The sequence below is a fragment of the Trichomycterus rosablanca genome, chromosome 21, assembly GCF_030014385.1.
Source record: "Trichomycterus rosablanca isolate fTriRos1 chromosome 21, fTriRos1.hap1, whole genome shotgun sequence".
NCBI lineage: Eukaryota > Metazoa > Chordata > Actinopteri > Siluriformes > Trichomycteridae > Trichomycterus > Trichomycterus rosablanca.
This window is the reverse complement of record NC_086008.1, coordinates 9,193,809-9,207,764: the sequence shown is the minus strand read 5'-3', so window position 1 is coordinate 9,207,764 and position 13,956 is coordinate 9,193,809. Positions and strand designations below refer to the sequence as shown.

The 13,956-nt window shown below is 40.9% G+C and overlaps 1 protein-coding gene across 1 annotated transcript in view; it reads left to right on the top strand.

Moving 5' to 3' along the window:
• Window positions 1-308: 308 nt before the first annotated feature.
• mamdc2a (MAM domain containing 2a) overlaps window positions 309-13,956 on the top strand; it is a 30,241-nt gene continuing 16,593 nt past the window's right edge. The window contains exons 1-4 of the mRNA XM_063018310.1: window positions 309-357; window positions 4,114-4,239; window positions 12,298-12,548; window positions 13,840-13,924. Coding sequence (XP_062874380.1) covers window positions 309-357; window positions 4,114-4,239; window positions 12,298-12,548; window positions 13,840-13,924 — 511 coding nt within the window. The remainder of the gene's footprint in view (window positions 358-4,113; window positions 4,240-12,297; window positions 12,549-13,839; window positions 13,925-13,956) is intronic.

The following is a 13,956-nucleotide window of genomic DNA, read 5'->3' as shown; positions in this document are numbered from 1 at the left end:
CCCATGCTGGTTTATATGAACTGAATATCCTCAGTCTCGAGCATGGCAGCTCTATAAAAGACAATTTAATGTTGCTTTTATTACCACTGAATCATTTCATCAATTTACGGTCACTAAGGGCATGGATCTGCTGCTGGATCTCCTTCAGTGACCATGCCAGATTCAAAATACTGCATCTGCAAAAGCTAAATACAAGGATTGTTCCATGACCTCATCTAAATTGTTGCTAACTTTTATGGCAGCATCTTGGGTAAAACAAGGTAAAAGCTTTTTGATCTGACATCGTAAGATAGAAAGAAACAGAGAACATGGCGTCCATAAAAGCGTTCACAGACATGGCGCTAAAGGTTAGTCAGGGTCAGAATTGGTTTGTGAGACTTCATGTGGTTCACAATGTGCCTGTTAAATTAAATTGAATCACACATCCCAACCTTGCAGTTACATCTGCATAAGCATGTTTTACTTCTAAACAATTACTGTATAGTATTTTTTAATTATCATGGCTTATGAGTCTATTCAGCACTTTACACTTACTTCAACTGATTTCTAGACTCATATCAAGGATATATAGCAAACAGGGTGCACCTAATCACAAAAAAGTGCCACAGCAAAGGGGTATAAATACTTTGCAAAATAAAGTGTGCAAAAACTCAAGAGGTCTGAACTTGGTGACATACACCGACAAGGCATAACATTATGACCACTGACAGGTGAAGTAAATCCTATTTATTTAAAGTATCCTCCAGACCACCCAAGAAGGATGGGCCCTGCTGAGTCTGGTTCCTCTCAAGGTTTGTTCCTGTAATTTTCAGGGAGTTTTTGCTTGCCACAGTCGCTCACACTCGGCTTGCTCAACAGGGGTTTTTGTATCTGTTGGTCCTGGATTTTGTGAAGTTGCTTTGAGACAATGTCTATTGTAAAAAGCGCTATATAAATAAAGTTGACTTGACTTGACTTGAAGTGAATAACACTGATTACCTGTTAGTGGGTGGGATATATTAGGCCGCAAGTAAACATTTTATCCTCAAAGTTCATGTGTCAGAAGCAGGAAAAATGGGCAAGTGTAAGGATTTAAGCGAGTTTGACAAGGGCCAAATTGTGATGGCTAGACGACTGGGTCAGAGAATCTCCAAAACTGCAGCTCTTGTGGGGTGTTCCCGGTCTGCAGTGGTCAGTATCTGTTAAAAGTGGTCCAAGGAAGGAACAGTGGTAAACCGGCGACAGGGTCATGGGCGTCCAAGGTTTATTGATGCACATAGGGAGTAAGTGCTGGTCCGCCTAGCTCAAATTGCTGAAGAAGTTAATGCTGGTTCTGATAGAAAGGTGTCAAAATACACAGTGCATCGCAGTTTGTTGCATATGGGGCAGCAAAAGGGGGACCAACACAATATTAAGAAGGTGGCCATAATGTTTGCCTGATTGGTGCATACTTTATGACAGTCTTGGGATTTTAAAGATTACTGCAATTATTAATTTTAAAGGATTAGAACACATAGATTTAATAATTAAAACAAAATACAGTGGTGTTTTGCCAAGCAGTGGTTAAAAACCCAAATTTTTACCCTCTGAATGATTGAATGAAATCCAACAAAGATCAAAATCCAGAACTGTTATAAAAAAAAGCAGCTAATACAGTCAAGCAAGCTTTTCATCATGGGTTTGGAGTATGCCATGCAAGTCAAAAGCCTCTGCTTCAAAATTGGCACCTTACAGCTCTGCTAAATTTTCTTGCTGATTACATGGACAGTGTATACATGACAAGCCTAAAAATCAATATTGAATGTCCATGATCATTGAACCTTTAGACAGCAATGCATTAAAGACCAACATACATTTGAATACATATGACCACATTGGCTGACTGCAGTGCAGGTTAAGTATCTACTATGCAAAGCAAAAGCCTTAACAACATTCTCATCTGCTAGTCCCTGAGCTATCTGGTCCTTGTTCTGTTTTTAATTGAATGCAAGTCAAAAAGGACTTGCAAAGCATTGCTGTCTGTTTTTGTTTACATTTCCCCACTTTGACAACCTTTTTGGATTCAGCGTTGTAATTGTAAATGATTCCTTTTCCTCATTTCAGTGCACAAATCAAATTCTCCAGTGTAACCCCTGGGGTTTTCCAACCACAGCTTAAAAAAGAGGGTCTAAAGTGTCTTAGTAAGCAGTTTTACTCCTCATCTGTTAAAAATGCTGTCTGCTGAGTGAGCTGACTGATTGGGCAGAGTGAAGTTTCCATGCATTTGCACTGAAACAGATTGTGCATGTGCATCATCGTGCATTGCTCCTCTCTCCAGCTGCGGACAGCATGCCAGCACTGCACACTCCTTCATACGCAGCATGGAGTCTGATGGAAGTGCAGCTCGCGCACACACTCATTCTGCACGAGCGCTCAGACCAGCGCGCATGAGCAACAGCTCCAACTCACCATTCATCTACATTCTGTCTGATCTCACACATATTACACTCGGATAAGTGGACTGTGAACTTGGATGAAAGGACTTTGCATTGTGGAACATCTTTGGAACATCTGCCATGAACGTTCTTCAGTTTATGACCCTTTTGGGTAAGACATCCTTCTTTTCTCATTTAAACAACAATTTAAACACCAAGTCTGGTTAGCATAAACTGCATTGTCAACATATATCATTGCTTTAAAATAATTAAAACAAAAAAAACATTTAATTGTTCTTTTATTTAGTTTATGCATGCAGAATTCACTTTACAGTAGCGGAATCTTATATAGTCTAGAATTAGTGCGCGCGCGTGCATGTCCGCGTGTGCGTGCGCGCCAGTTTGCGCGCGTCTGACCGAACGTCTGTGGATAGGTTGGGATGTGTGTGTGTGTGTGTGTGTGTGCTTGTGCTTGCAGATGAATGTTTAGTGCGCAGTCGCGTATAGGAGTACGTGCGTGTGCGTTTGTGTGCACTTATAGTCGTGTGCGCGCATGCGTGTTTGCATGCATGGTGTGCTTGTATCTACATAATGCTCAAACGGGCAAATATTCGGAGGCCCTGTAAAGGGGGTGCAGGATTTGGTGTCTGTCTGTCTGTCTGTCTGTCTGTCTGTCTGGTTGTCTATCTATCTGTCTGTCTGGTTGTCTATCTATCTATATATCTGTCTGTCTGTCTGTCTGTCTGTCTGGTTGTCTATCTATCTGTCTGTCTGTCTGGTTGTATATCTGTCTGGTTATTTATCTATTTGTCTATCTATCTATCTATCTATCTATCTATCTATCTATCTATCTATCTATCTATCTATCTATCTATCTATCTGTTTATCTGTCTGTCTATCTGTCTGTCTGGTTGTCTATCTATCTGTCTGTCTGTCTGGTTGTCTATCTATCTATATATCTGTCTGTCTGGTTGTCTATCTATCTATCTGTCTGTCTGTCTGGTTGTCTATCTGTCTGGTTATTTATCTATTTGTCTGTCTGTCTATCTGTCTGTCTGTCTGTCTATCTATCTATTTGTTTATCTGTCTGTCTATCTATATATCTGTCTGTCTGTCTGTCTATCTATATATCTGTCTGTCTATCTATATATCTGTCTGTCTGTCTGGTTGTCTATCTATCTATCTATCTATCTATCTATCTATCTATCTATCTATCTATCTATCTATCTATCTATCTATCTATCTATCTATCTGTCTGTCTGTCTATTTGTCTGTCTATCTATCACTGATATCCCAGCATCACACACTCACACGTAGGTACTGTTCTAAGTAGCAGATACACTTTCAGGCAGACACGGGAGGGAAGGGTATGGTATTAAAAGCACTGTATAACACAATAAATTCACTAAATTATTTATTAAAAGGGAACAGTCATGTCTTCAAAAGATTGCATGTCCTCCTTAAAATAAGTTATGAAATAAAAAAGCCAGCTATAACTGGGCTTCCGTTCTTAGTGGTGGTGGACTAGTGCATTAGGCCAAGTACCCTATACAGCCCTCTCTGGCATAAATTGGCAAATCTGACTGTTTTATTGCTATTTTATTTACATTTTAAAAGTGCTTTAAAGTATGTTGTATGAAGTTGTCAAAGGAATAAATGTGACCTGCTTTGCCTACAAACATAATAGTAATGGTGTGTATGTGTGTGTGTGTGTAAACAGCTGTACTGGTCGTGCTGGTGATGAGGGTGCAGACACAGTTGTTGCCCGGCTCCTGCAGTTTCGAGACGGATGCATGTGGCTACACATATGACCTGGCTCATGCTGCATGGACATTAAATGGTGAAGGTATGACAGATTACGTTCTTTTTGACATTGAGTCTTATAATGAGTTATACATTTGTGGATCTATTAATGACTCACACACGACAGCAGCTACTAGATTAGACAAGTGGGGATTTGGTCAGGATGGGTCTGACATCATCCAAAACACTGGGAGCAAGGCTGGAATTTACTCAGAACAGAGCACCGTTTATTGACCCATTTGCTTGCTCACAGCTAGAGACAGTTAAAGTAGCCAATCCACCTATTGCAGGTTGTCTGTTAGCAGTATGAAACCTTAGTATCTGGAAACTTATGCAGACATGGGAAATATTGTTTTTACCATCTGATTATCAGGTTATAAAATGTATATATATATATATATATATATATATATATATATATATATATATATACAGTATATATATATATATACAGTATATATATACATATAAATAATCAGGTTGTAATTTATCATAATGTATATCAAAGATTGTTGTATATCATTTTGTTTTCAGTGGTTAATTGCTAATTGTTTTTAAAATGGCACATAAATTGTAACGCTGGGCTAGATGAGACAAGAGAGGGCACACAAACAATGCTAAAGCTAAGCTAAATGCTAACGCTAATCTAAACCAAACACACACAAACAAGGCTAAACAGCAACTAGACTAAAACAGGACTAAACTGGACTAAACAGAACTAAATATGGCTAACAAACAAAGGCTAAGATGAAGACTAATGCTAATGCGCAGACACACAGACAGACAGACAGACAGACAGACAGACAGACAGACAGACAGACAGACAGACAGAGTCCAAATCAAGTTCACCAGAGCAAGCAGCAAACGGACAGGCCAAAGGCAAATCGAATCCAAAATAGTCTCCGCCCACCTGTTCCCCAGCTCCCCTCTTAACTCTTAAATCCTCTCAAATGGGGTGCAGCTGGGGCTATTTAGCAGCGGGTAACAATCACATTAGGGGCATTGGCTCTAACGTGCTCATGAAGAGGTGGGCGTGACAGGTGTTCCAGTTGCCATGAGGCTGGAATCGTGACATAAATAAATAAAAAAGTGTGTGGGGCGCTTGGCTGGCGACTACCACTGAGATCTTGTGCTCTTGGGTTTGAATCTCAGCTGTAATATTAATAGCTGACTGTGTTTGTGAGAGGGAGGTCAACTGGGTTTGCTATTGCTCTTGCAATTGCAACCTCTGCCAGCTGTCGCTCTCTCTGAACCTCCACATCTGGCAGGTGAAAAGAAGCAGCCGGCGACTATACGTGTGTTGGACGGGACGTGTGATCGGTGTTTCCGAAACCAGCCGAATGTTCTTTATCACATCAGACAAAAAAAGAGGTTTTGTTGTCATTGCTGGTTTTTCAAAAAGGTTTTGCTACAACAGCAGCTGTATGAAAGATGTGTGGCTTGGTTTGTTGTGTAACAGGGACTGAGACTTCATTTGAGAAAGTGGAAAAGGGCAGGGACTCACCCACCTCCACTGACCCTAAATAAACTCATATCTGGTTTTTCTAACTCACACCAGATGTTCAAAAACATCCAGACTGCTAATAGTATCCTGCCCTTTTGGATATGGTGCAAATATGCCACATTTCCACTGATGTCTTGCAAAATGAATATTTAAATCCTAACTAGCCTGAAACTGTTTGGTTTCCTGGGCAACTCCAGGATTGACTGTGTGGTGGAAACACAGCCATGCGTTCAACCGCTTCCTCTGAGTGCAGTTCAATACAAAAGCCTGTAGGGCAAAGCCGTGTTTTAATGAATTTACAGTGTAGAAGAGCTGTAAATTCATTAAAGATGTACACATTGACTAGAAATAACTTTACAGGGCATCGGGTGGCGACACCACTACCGCACCACAGCACGCTAGCACACCACTGAGTGTTTGAGCTCACAAGTTCTAGGCAGTGCTACTGACCTGGCTGGGCATCCAACAGACACAATTGGCTGTGTCTAATGGAAGGAATTATTAACTTCCATTTTTCCACAGTACAGATCATTGCGCTAGGAGGAGGTTCAAACTTGGCTTGTCCTTATAATTAAGCTTACATACACCCAAGAAACAGCTCCTATGTTCTGGCGATGGATGGCTTATTGTATAATCAATGCACAAACCTGCAATTTCCAGATGACAGGGTGACCCTTTTCTCTTGGTGCCACTTGGGAGCCAATATATGCATTATTTTTACAGTTTTATTGCAGTTATCTGCCATCTAAAATGACAGTTTAAAATGAATTACATTTTAAGTATATTTTTACTATTTACCTTTTGATTTAACAATGTCCAATTATACACCGATCAGGCATAACATTAAAACCACCTCCTTGTTTCTACACACATTGTCCAGTTTATCAGCTCCACTTACCATATAGAAGCACTGTGTAGTTGTACAATTACTGACTGTATTCCATCTGTTTCTTTGCATGCTTTGTTACCCCCCCTTTAATGCTGTTCTTCAATGGTCAGGACCCCCACAGGACCACCACAGAGCAAGTATTATTTGGGTGGTGGATCATTCTCAGCACCGCAGTGACACTGACATGGTGGTGGTGTGTTAGTGTGTGTTGTGCTGGTATGTGTGGATAAGACACAGCAGCGCTGATGGAGTTTTTAAACACCTCACTGTCACTGCTGGACTGAGAATAGTCCACCAACCAAAAATATCCAGCCAACAGTGCCCTGTCTGCAGCGTCCGGTTTTAATGTTATGGCTGATCAGTGTATAAATACCACTGAAATTGAATTAAATACAAAAATAAATTAAGAGTATTACATACTTTTATCAAAGAACCAAATCTGACATACAGATGTTTGTGGTTTGGAATGCATCACAAGACCAGCTTTTTACCACTTTATTCAATTTTAGATATTGAATTACAGTACATTGTTTACAGTTGAAAATTACATTACTGTTAAAATCTGATAACAATCAGATTATTAGTGTGCATGTAAAAGCAAGCATTGAGTGAGTAAAGCTGTGGGTTACCAACCAGAAGGTTGTGGGTTTAAATCCTGGCTCTGTCATGCAGCTTATGTTAGGCCCTTGAGCAAACCCCTCCTGGCTCCAGGGTGTCATACAAAGGCTGCCCCTGCACTCTAATCCCAGCTTCCAAAGAATTTTGTTGTATTATACACATGTACTGTATATGTGTATATATTACAAATAAAGGCATTCCATCTGTCCTAAATTATCCTGTTTCTTATGTTAAAATGGTGCAATAAATCAGTAGTTTGGTTTCATGAGACTTTCAAACAGCTGCAGAAGTTGTGTGTCAGCATTTCGTGATTTCCATGATTTCATCAGCGTTTTTTTAAACTAGGGACTAGGTCAGACAGGCTCCTGAGTCACCGAGTGGGAGGCTGTAGGGGGAAAACGGAATCAAGTTATCAGAATGGAAGAAGAGTTTCACCATGTGCTTTAGCTACTGGACCCCAGTCAGTGTAACTGAAGTTCAGTGAACCAAATGATCTCATTACCACAGGAAAACTCCCCACTGTTACTGCCTGTGCATTTCATTTAGCCCTGTCTGCAAATAACTCACCACAGCCAGACCTCCTTCCCGGTGGTTAACTGTTTGTGCACATCGACTCCTTTAATGCCTTTGGAACTTTTCGACTGTGAAATCATTTACAGTCTGAATGGAAACCTAAGTGACTCAATCAACACTCATAGTAACTGCCAGTTTTGTGTTATTTGACTTCAGGCTTTAAATAATAGTACAGATCCACTACATACATCATATTCACTCTATATTGGTGTGAAAATTGGCAAATACACTGATCAGCCATAACATTAAAACCACCTCCTTGTTTCTACACTCACTGTCTATTTTATCAGCTCCACTTACCATATAGAAGCACTTTGTAGTTAATTACTGACTGTAGTCCATCTGTTTCTCTGCATGCTTTGTTACCCCATCTTATGCTGTTCTTCAATGGTCAGGACCCCCACAGGACCACCACAGAGTAGGTATTATTTAGGTGGTGGATCATTCTCAGCACTGCAGTGACACTGACATGGTGGTGGTGTGTTAGTGTGTGTTGTGCTGGTATGACTGCAGCACTGCTGGAGTTTTTAATACCGTGTCCACTCACTGTCCACTCTATTAGACACTCCTACCTAGTGGGTCCACCTTGTAGATGTAAAGTCAGAGACGATCGCTCATCTATTGCTGCTGTTTGAGTTGGTCATCTTCTAGACCTTCACAGGACGCTACCCACGGGGCGCTGTTGGCTGGATGTTTTTGGTTGGTGGATTATTCTCAGTCCAGAAGGGACAGTAAGGTGTTTAAAAACTCCAGCAGTGCTGCTGTGTCTTATCCACTCATACCAGCACAACACACACTAACACACCACCACCATTTCAGTGTCACTGCAGTGCTGAGAATGATCCACCACCTAAATAATACCTGCTCTGTAGTGGTCCTGGGAGAGTCCTGACCATTGAAGAACAGCATGAAAGGGGGCTAACATGCAGAGCAGCATGCAGCATGCAGAGAAACAGATGGACTACAGTCAGTAATTGTAGAACTACAAAGTGCTTCTATATGGTAAGTGGAGCTGATAACATGGACAGTGAGTGTAGAAACATTGGGGTGGTTTTAATGTTATGGCTGATCAGTGTGTATGACTGTGATTCTTTTGAGTAGTGATAAACTTTTAGCTGTCATCTTGTGAGAATCAATTCCCATCCAGATGAAATAATCATCATATTTATCGGGTGATGAGTCAGAATACGCCACGTTATTTTATGTAGCCCACAAGTGCTTAAAAGACATATGATTAACTTAAAATAAACTGTAAAATCGTACATAAACTGCATCTGCAAAGGATGCCGATTTTGTGACCCGCAAAGTGACCACATCCCGTCACTAGATGGCAGTGTTTCCACACTGAGTTTAACTGAGGCGGTTTTCCAACAAGTGATGTTGAGAAATATTTACAAACAATCCCAAAATGTACAAGAAGAGAAAATTAAAGCAGAAGGAGGTAATTTAATGAAAGATGGAAAAAGTGAAAACAAGTTTGTGCTTTAAGAAGAAAAACCGGTACGTCTCTTGTGTTATGAAGCCGTGTCTGTGGTAAAGGAGTACAATATAAATGTACAGAGGTTGGACAAAATAACTGAAACACCTGTCATTTTAGTGTGGGAGGTTTCATGGCTAAATTGGACCAGTCTGGTGGCCAATCTTCATTAATTGCACATTGCACCAGTAAGAGCAGAGTGTGAAGGTTCAATTAGCAGGGTAAGAGCACAGTTTTGCTCAAAATATTGCAATGCACACAACATTATGGGTGACATACCAGAGTTCAAAAGAGGACAAATTGTTGGTGCCCGTCTTGCTGGCGCATTTGTGACCAAGACAGCAAGTCTTTGTGATGTATCAAGAGCCACGGTATCCAGGGTAATGTCAGCATACCACCAAGAAGGACAAACCACATCCAACAGGATTAACTGTGGACGCAAGAGGAAGCTGTCTGAAAGGGATGTTCGGGTGCTAACCCGGATTGTATCCAAAAAACATAAAACCACGGCTGCCCAAATCACGGCAGAATTAAATGTGCACCTCAACTCTCCTGTTTCCACCAGAACTGTCCGTCGGGAGCTCCACAGGGTCGATATACACGGCCGGGCTGCTATAGCCAAACCTTTGGTCACTCGTGCCAATGCCAAACGTCGGTTTCAATGGTGCAAGGAGCGCAAATCTTGGGCTGTGGACAATGTGAAACATGTATTGTTCTCTGATGAGTCCACCTTTACTGTTTTCCCCACATCCGGGAGAGTTACGGTGTGGAAAAGCCCCAAAGAAGCGTACCACCCAGACTGTTGCATGCCCAGAGTGAAGCATGGGGGTGGATCAGTGATGGTTTGGGCTGCCATATCATGGCATTCCCTTGGCCCAATACTTGTGCTAGATGGGCGCGTCACTGCCAAGGACTACCGAACCATTCTGGAGGACCATGTGCATCCAATGGCGGTGCCGTGTATCAGGATGACAATGCACCAATACACACAGCAAGACTGGTGAAAGATTGGTTTGATGAACATGAAAGTGAAGTTAAACATCTCCCATGGCCTGCACAGTCACCAGATCTAAATATTATTGAGCCACTTTGGGGTGTTTTGGAGAAGCGAGTCAGGAAACGTTTTCCTCCACCAGCATCACGTAGTGACCTGGCCACTATCCTGCAAGAAGAATGGCTTAAAATCCCTCTGACCACTGTGCAGGATTTGTATATGTCATTTCCAAGACGAATTGACGCTGTATTGGCCGCAAAAGGAGGCCCTACACCATACTAATAAATTATTGTGGTCTAAAACCAGGTGTTTCAGTTATTTTGTTCAACCCCTGTAGATATATGTTATAAATATACAGTATACATTTGGCTTTTTGACACCAAACACAGAATTTAGCCTCCAAGAAAAACAACAAATTGTCCAAGACTTAAAAGGCAGACTGCAGTCACAGCAGGATACGTTACAATCGGCCCTTTGAGGGCCACCATAATGCAGATGTGACCCTGTAAATTGTGAAAATGAGTTTGACACCCCTGATCTAAATCTACTATGTAGGTGCAATTTTTTCTTCCACGGTGCATGGGGTGAAGGCTACCTGATAAAATTACCACTGGGAACTGGGTATATACAGTGGGGCCAAAAAGTATTTAGTCAGCCACTGATTGTGCAGGTTCTCCTACTTAGAAAGATGAGAGAGGTCTGTAATTTTCATCATAGGTACACTTCAACTATGAGAGACAAAATGAGGAAAAAAAATCCAGGAAATCACATTGTAGGATTTTTAAACAATTTATTTGTAAATTATGGTGGAAAATAAGTATTTGGTCAATAACAAAAGTTCAACTCAATACTTTGTAACATAACCTTTGTTGGCAATGACAGAGGTGAAACGTTTCCTGTAAGTCTTCACCAGGTTTGCACACACTGTAGCTGGTATTTTGGCCCATTCCACCATGCAGATCTCCTCTAGAGCAGTGATGTTTTGGGGCTGTCGCTGGGCAACACGGACTCCACAAATTTTCTATGGGGTTGAGGTCTGGAGACTGGCTAGGCCACTCCAGGATCTTGAAATGCTTTTTACGGAGCCACTCCTTCGTTGCCCGAGCGGTGTGTTTGGGATCATTGTCATGCTGGAAGACCCAGCCACGTTCCATCTTCAATGCTCTCACTGATGGAAGGTTTTGGCTTAAAATCTCACGATACATGGCCCCGTTCATTCTACCCTTAACATAGATCAGTCGTCCTGTCCCCTTTGCAGAAAAACAGCCCCAAAGCATGATGCTTCCACCCCCATGCTTCACAGCAGGATTTGAGTCCCTCTCGACGTAGTGTGTTACTGATGGTAGCCTTGGTACTTTGGTCCCAGCTCTCTGCGGGTCATTCATCAGGTCCCTCTGTGTAGTTCTGGGATTTTTGCTCACCGTTCTCATGATCATTTTGACCCCACGGGATGAGATCTTGACCCCAAGGGAGATTATCAATGGTCTTGTATGTCTTCCATTTTCTTACAATTGCTCCCACAGTTGATTTATTCACACCAACCTGCTTGCCTATTGTAGATTTACTCTTCCCAGCCTGGTGCAGGTCTACAGTTTTCTTCCTGGTGTCCTTCGACAGCTCTTTGGTCTTGGCCATGGTTGAGTTTGGAGTCTGACTGTTTGAGGCTGTGGACAGGTGTCTTTTATACAGATAACGAGGTCAAACACGTGCCATTAATACAGGTAATGAGTGGAGGACAGAAGAGCTTCTTAAAGAAGAAGTTACAGGTCTGTGAGAGCCAGAAATCTTGCTTGTTTGTTATTGACCAAATACTTATTTTCCACCATCATTTACAAACAAATTCTTTAAAAATCCTACAATGTGATTGCCTGGATTTTTTTTTCTCATTTTGTCTCCCATAGTTGAAGTGTATCTATGATGAAAATTACAGACCTCTCTCATCTTTCTAAGTAGGAGAACTTGCACAATCAGTGGCTGACTAAATACTTTTTGACCCCACTGTACTATACCTCCACATATGCTTACTTGTCTTTAATTTTCCCACAGGTCGTTTTATCACAGCAGACTCCTCATTAATGGAGCAGTCAGACAAGGCTATCTTGGTGAGCCCTGAACTTGAAATATCTGACTGGAGCTGCTTGCGGCTGGTGTACCAGATCACTGGGGCCGGCTCCCTTCTGGTACATTTACGCCCTGACGGAGAGAACTTCGACCATGTCCTATGGACGGCAGACAAACCCTCTGACAGTTGGCTCATAGCCAGCATGGATCTTCGTAACAGGTCCCAGATCTTCCAGGTAATAGCCAACAAGTTGTACCTATTATTATTTATGACTCCTGGTGACCATATGGAGAACATCCAGTCATCTGTTTGGCTTTTTAGAATTCTTAAAGGCTTGTTCGTTATTTCTCTAATTGTATCCTTCCATCTTTAACTCTTCCAAGCATAACTGTCTTTTCCAATGAACTGGTTCTCCTCAAATGTGTCCAAATAACAGAGCTCCAGTTATCTGGGCTTTAAGTGAGATGTTAGGTTTGTTTTGATCAAGGATCTTCTTTGCCATCCAAGGTGTTCACCAGCACCAAAGATCTGAGGCATCAGTATTCTTCCTGTCACATTTTTTGTCACATACATAAAGAACCACCGAGATGACAACAGTCTGGACAGTTCTGTTTGGGAATCCGTCTTGCCTGAGTTGCTATTAAAAAGCTAAGCTAACTCAGCATTCATAAATAATGACAGACTATATAATATAGGGCATTCAAAATGTCAGATTTAACAATATAAGAAATGAATATAATATAGAGAAGACACTTGCAAAACAATAAAACAACAAATTAAAACACATATGTACATTCAATAAATAAATGAACCCCTGACTTGGTTGCAGGCTCAGCTACCTCACTTACACTATGCCTTAGTGTTGCTTGTACAAAAGTTATGTTAATTGTTCAGCATAACAAATATTATTTTATTTCTTTACCTTTTATGTGTTAGCCAAACAGTATCAGTATTATTTTAGTCAAGTTTTTTGTTTTGTCATTTTTATTCAGTTATGAACACTTTCTGAACTATTATTAAAAAATGACAGACTTGGAAGAAGAAAACACCTCCATTGTCTAATATTTAATTATAACAGAACAATTTGTTAGCTCATATCTCCAACACCTCCACTGCACTTGGCCTCAGCTTCATAGACTTTACACTATTTCAACAAGTCCAGCACTGTTTATTTGGGTTAATTGAAATGTTTTTACATGTGTTACTTATATTTCAAAAGAGTCTGGGTTGTAACACGGAGTGAAATGATTATCTTTAGTAAATGTTATGAACTACAGCTGCAGTGCTGATGAATGTATTCAACAAGTACATGTTCATCATGTCATATATAAACATTCCCACTGACACAATATTCACAACATGTACAAAATGTGTACAGAATTTTCCCCACACAGAATAAACACTGGTACCTTCAGTTCAAATATTATTCTGTGTATATACACACATTGATTATGATTTGCTATAGATTTATAGATTTTGAGCTTCTTACAGCATAATAATAGTTCATTTTATTTTTTCCATTGCAGCTTCTGATGGAGGCCAGGCCTGATCGAGGAGCAGGAAACAGCATCGCTATTTTTGAAATTCATGTTATCCCAGGCTACTGCATAGGTAACTTTTCATTCATTCATTGTGTTCATATA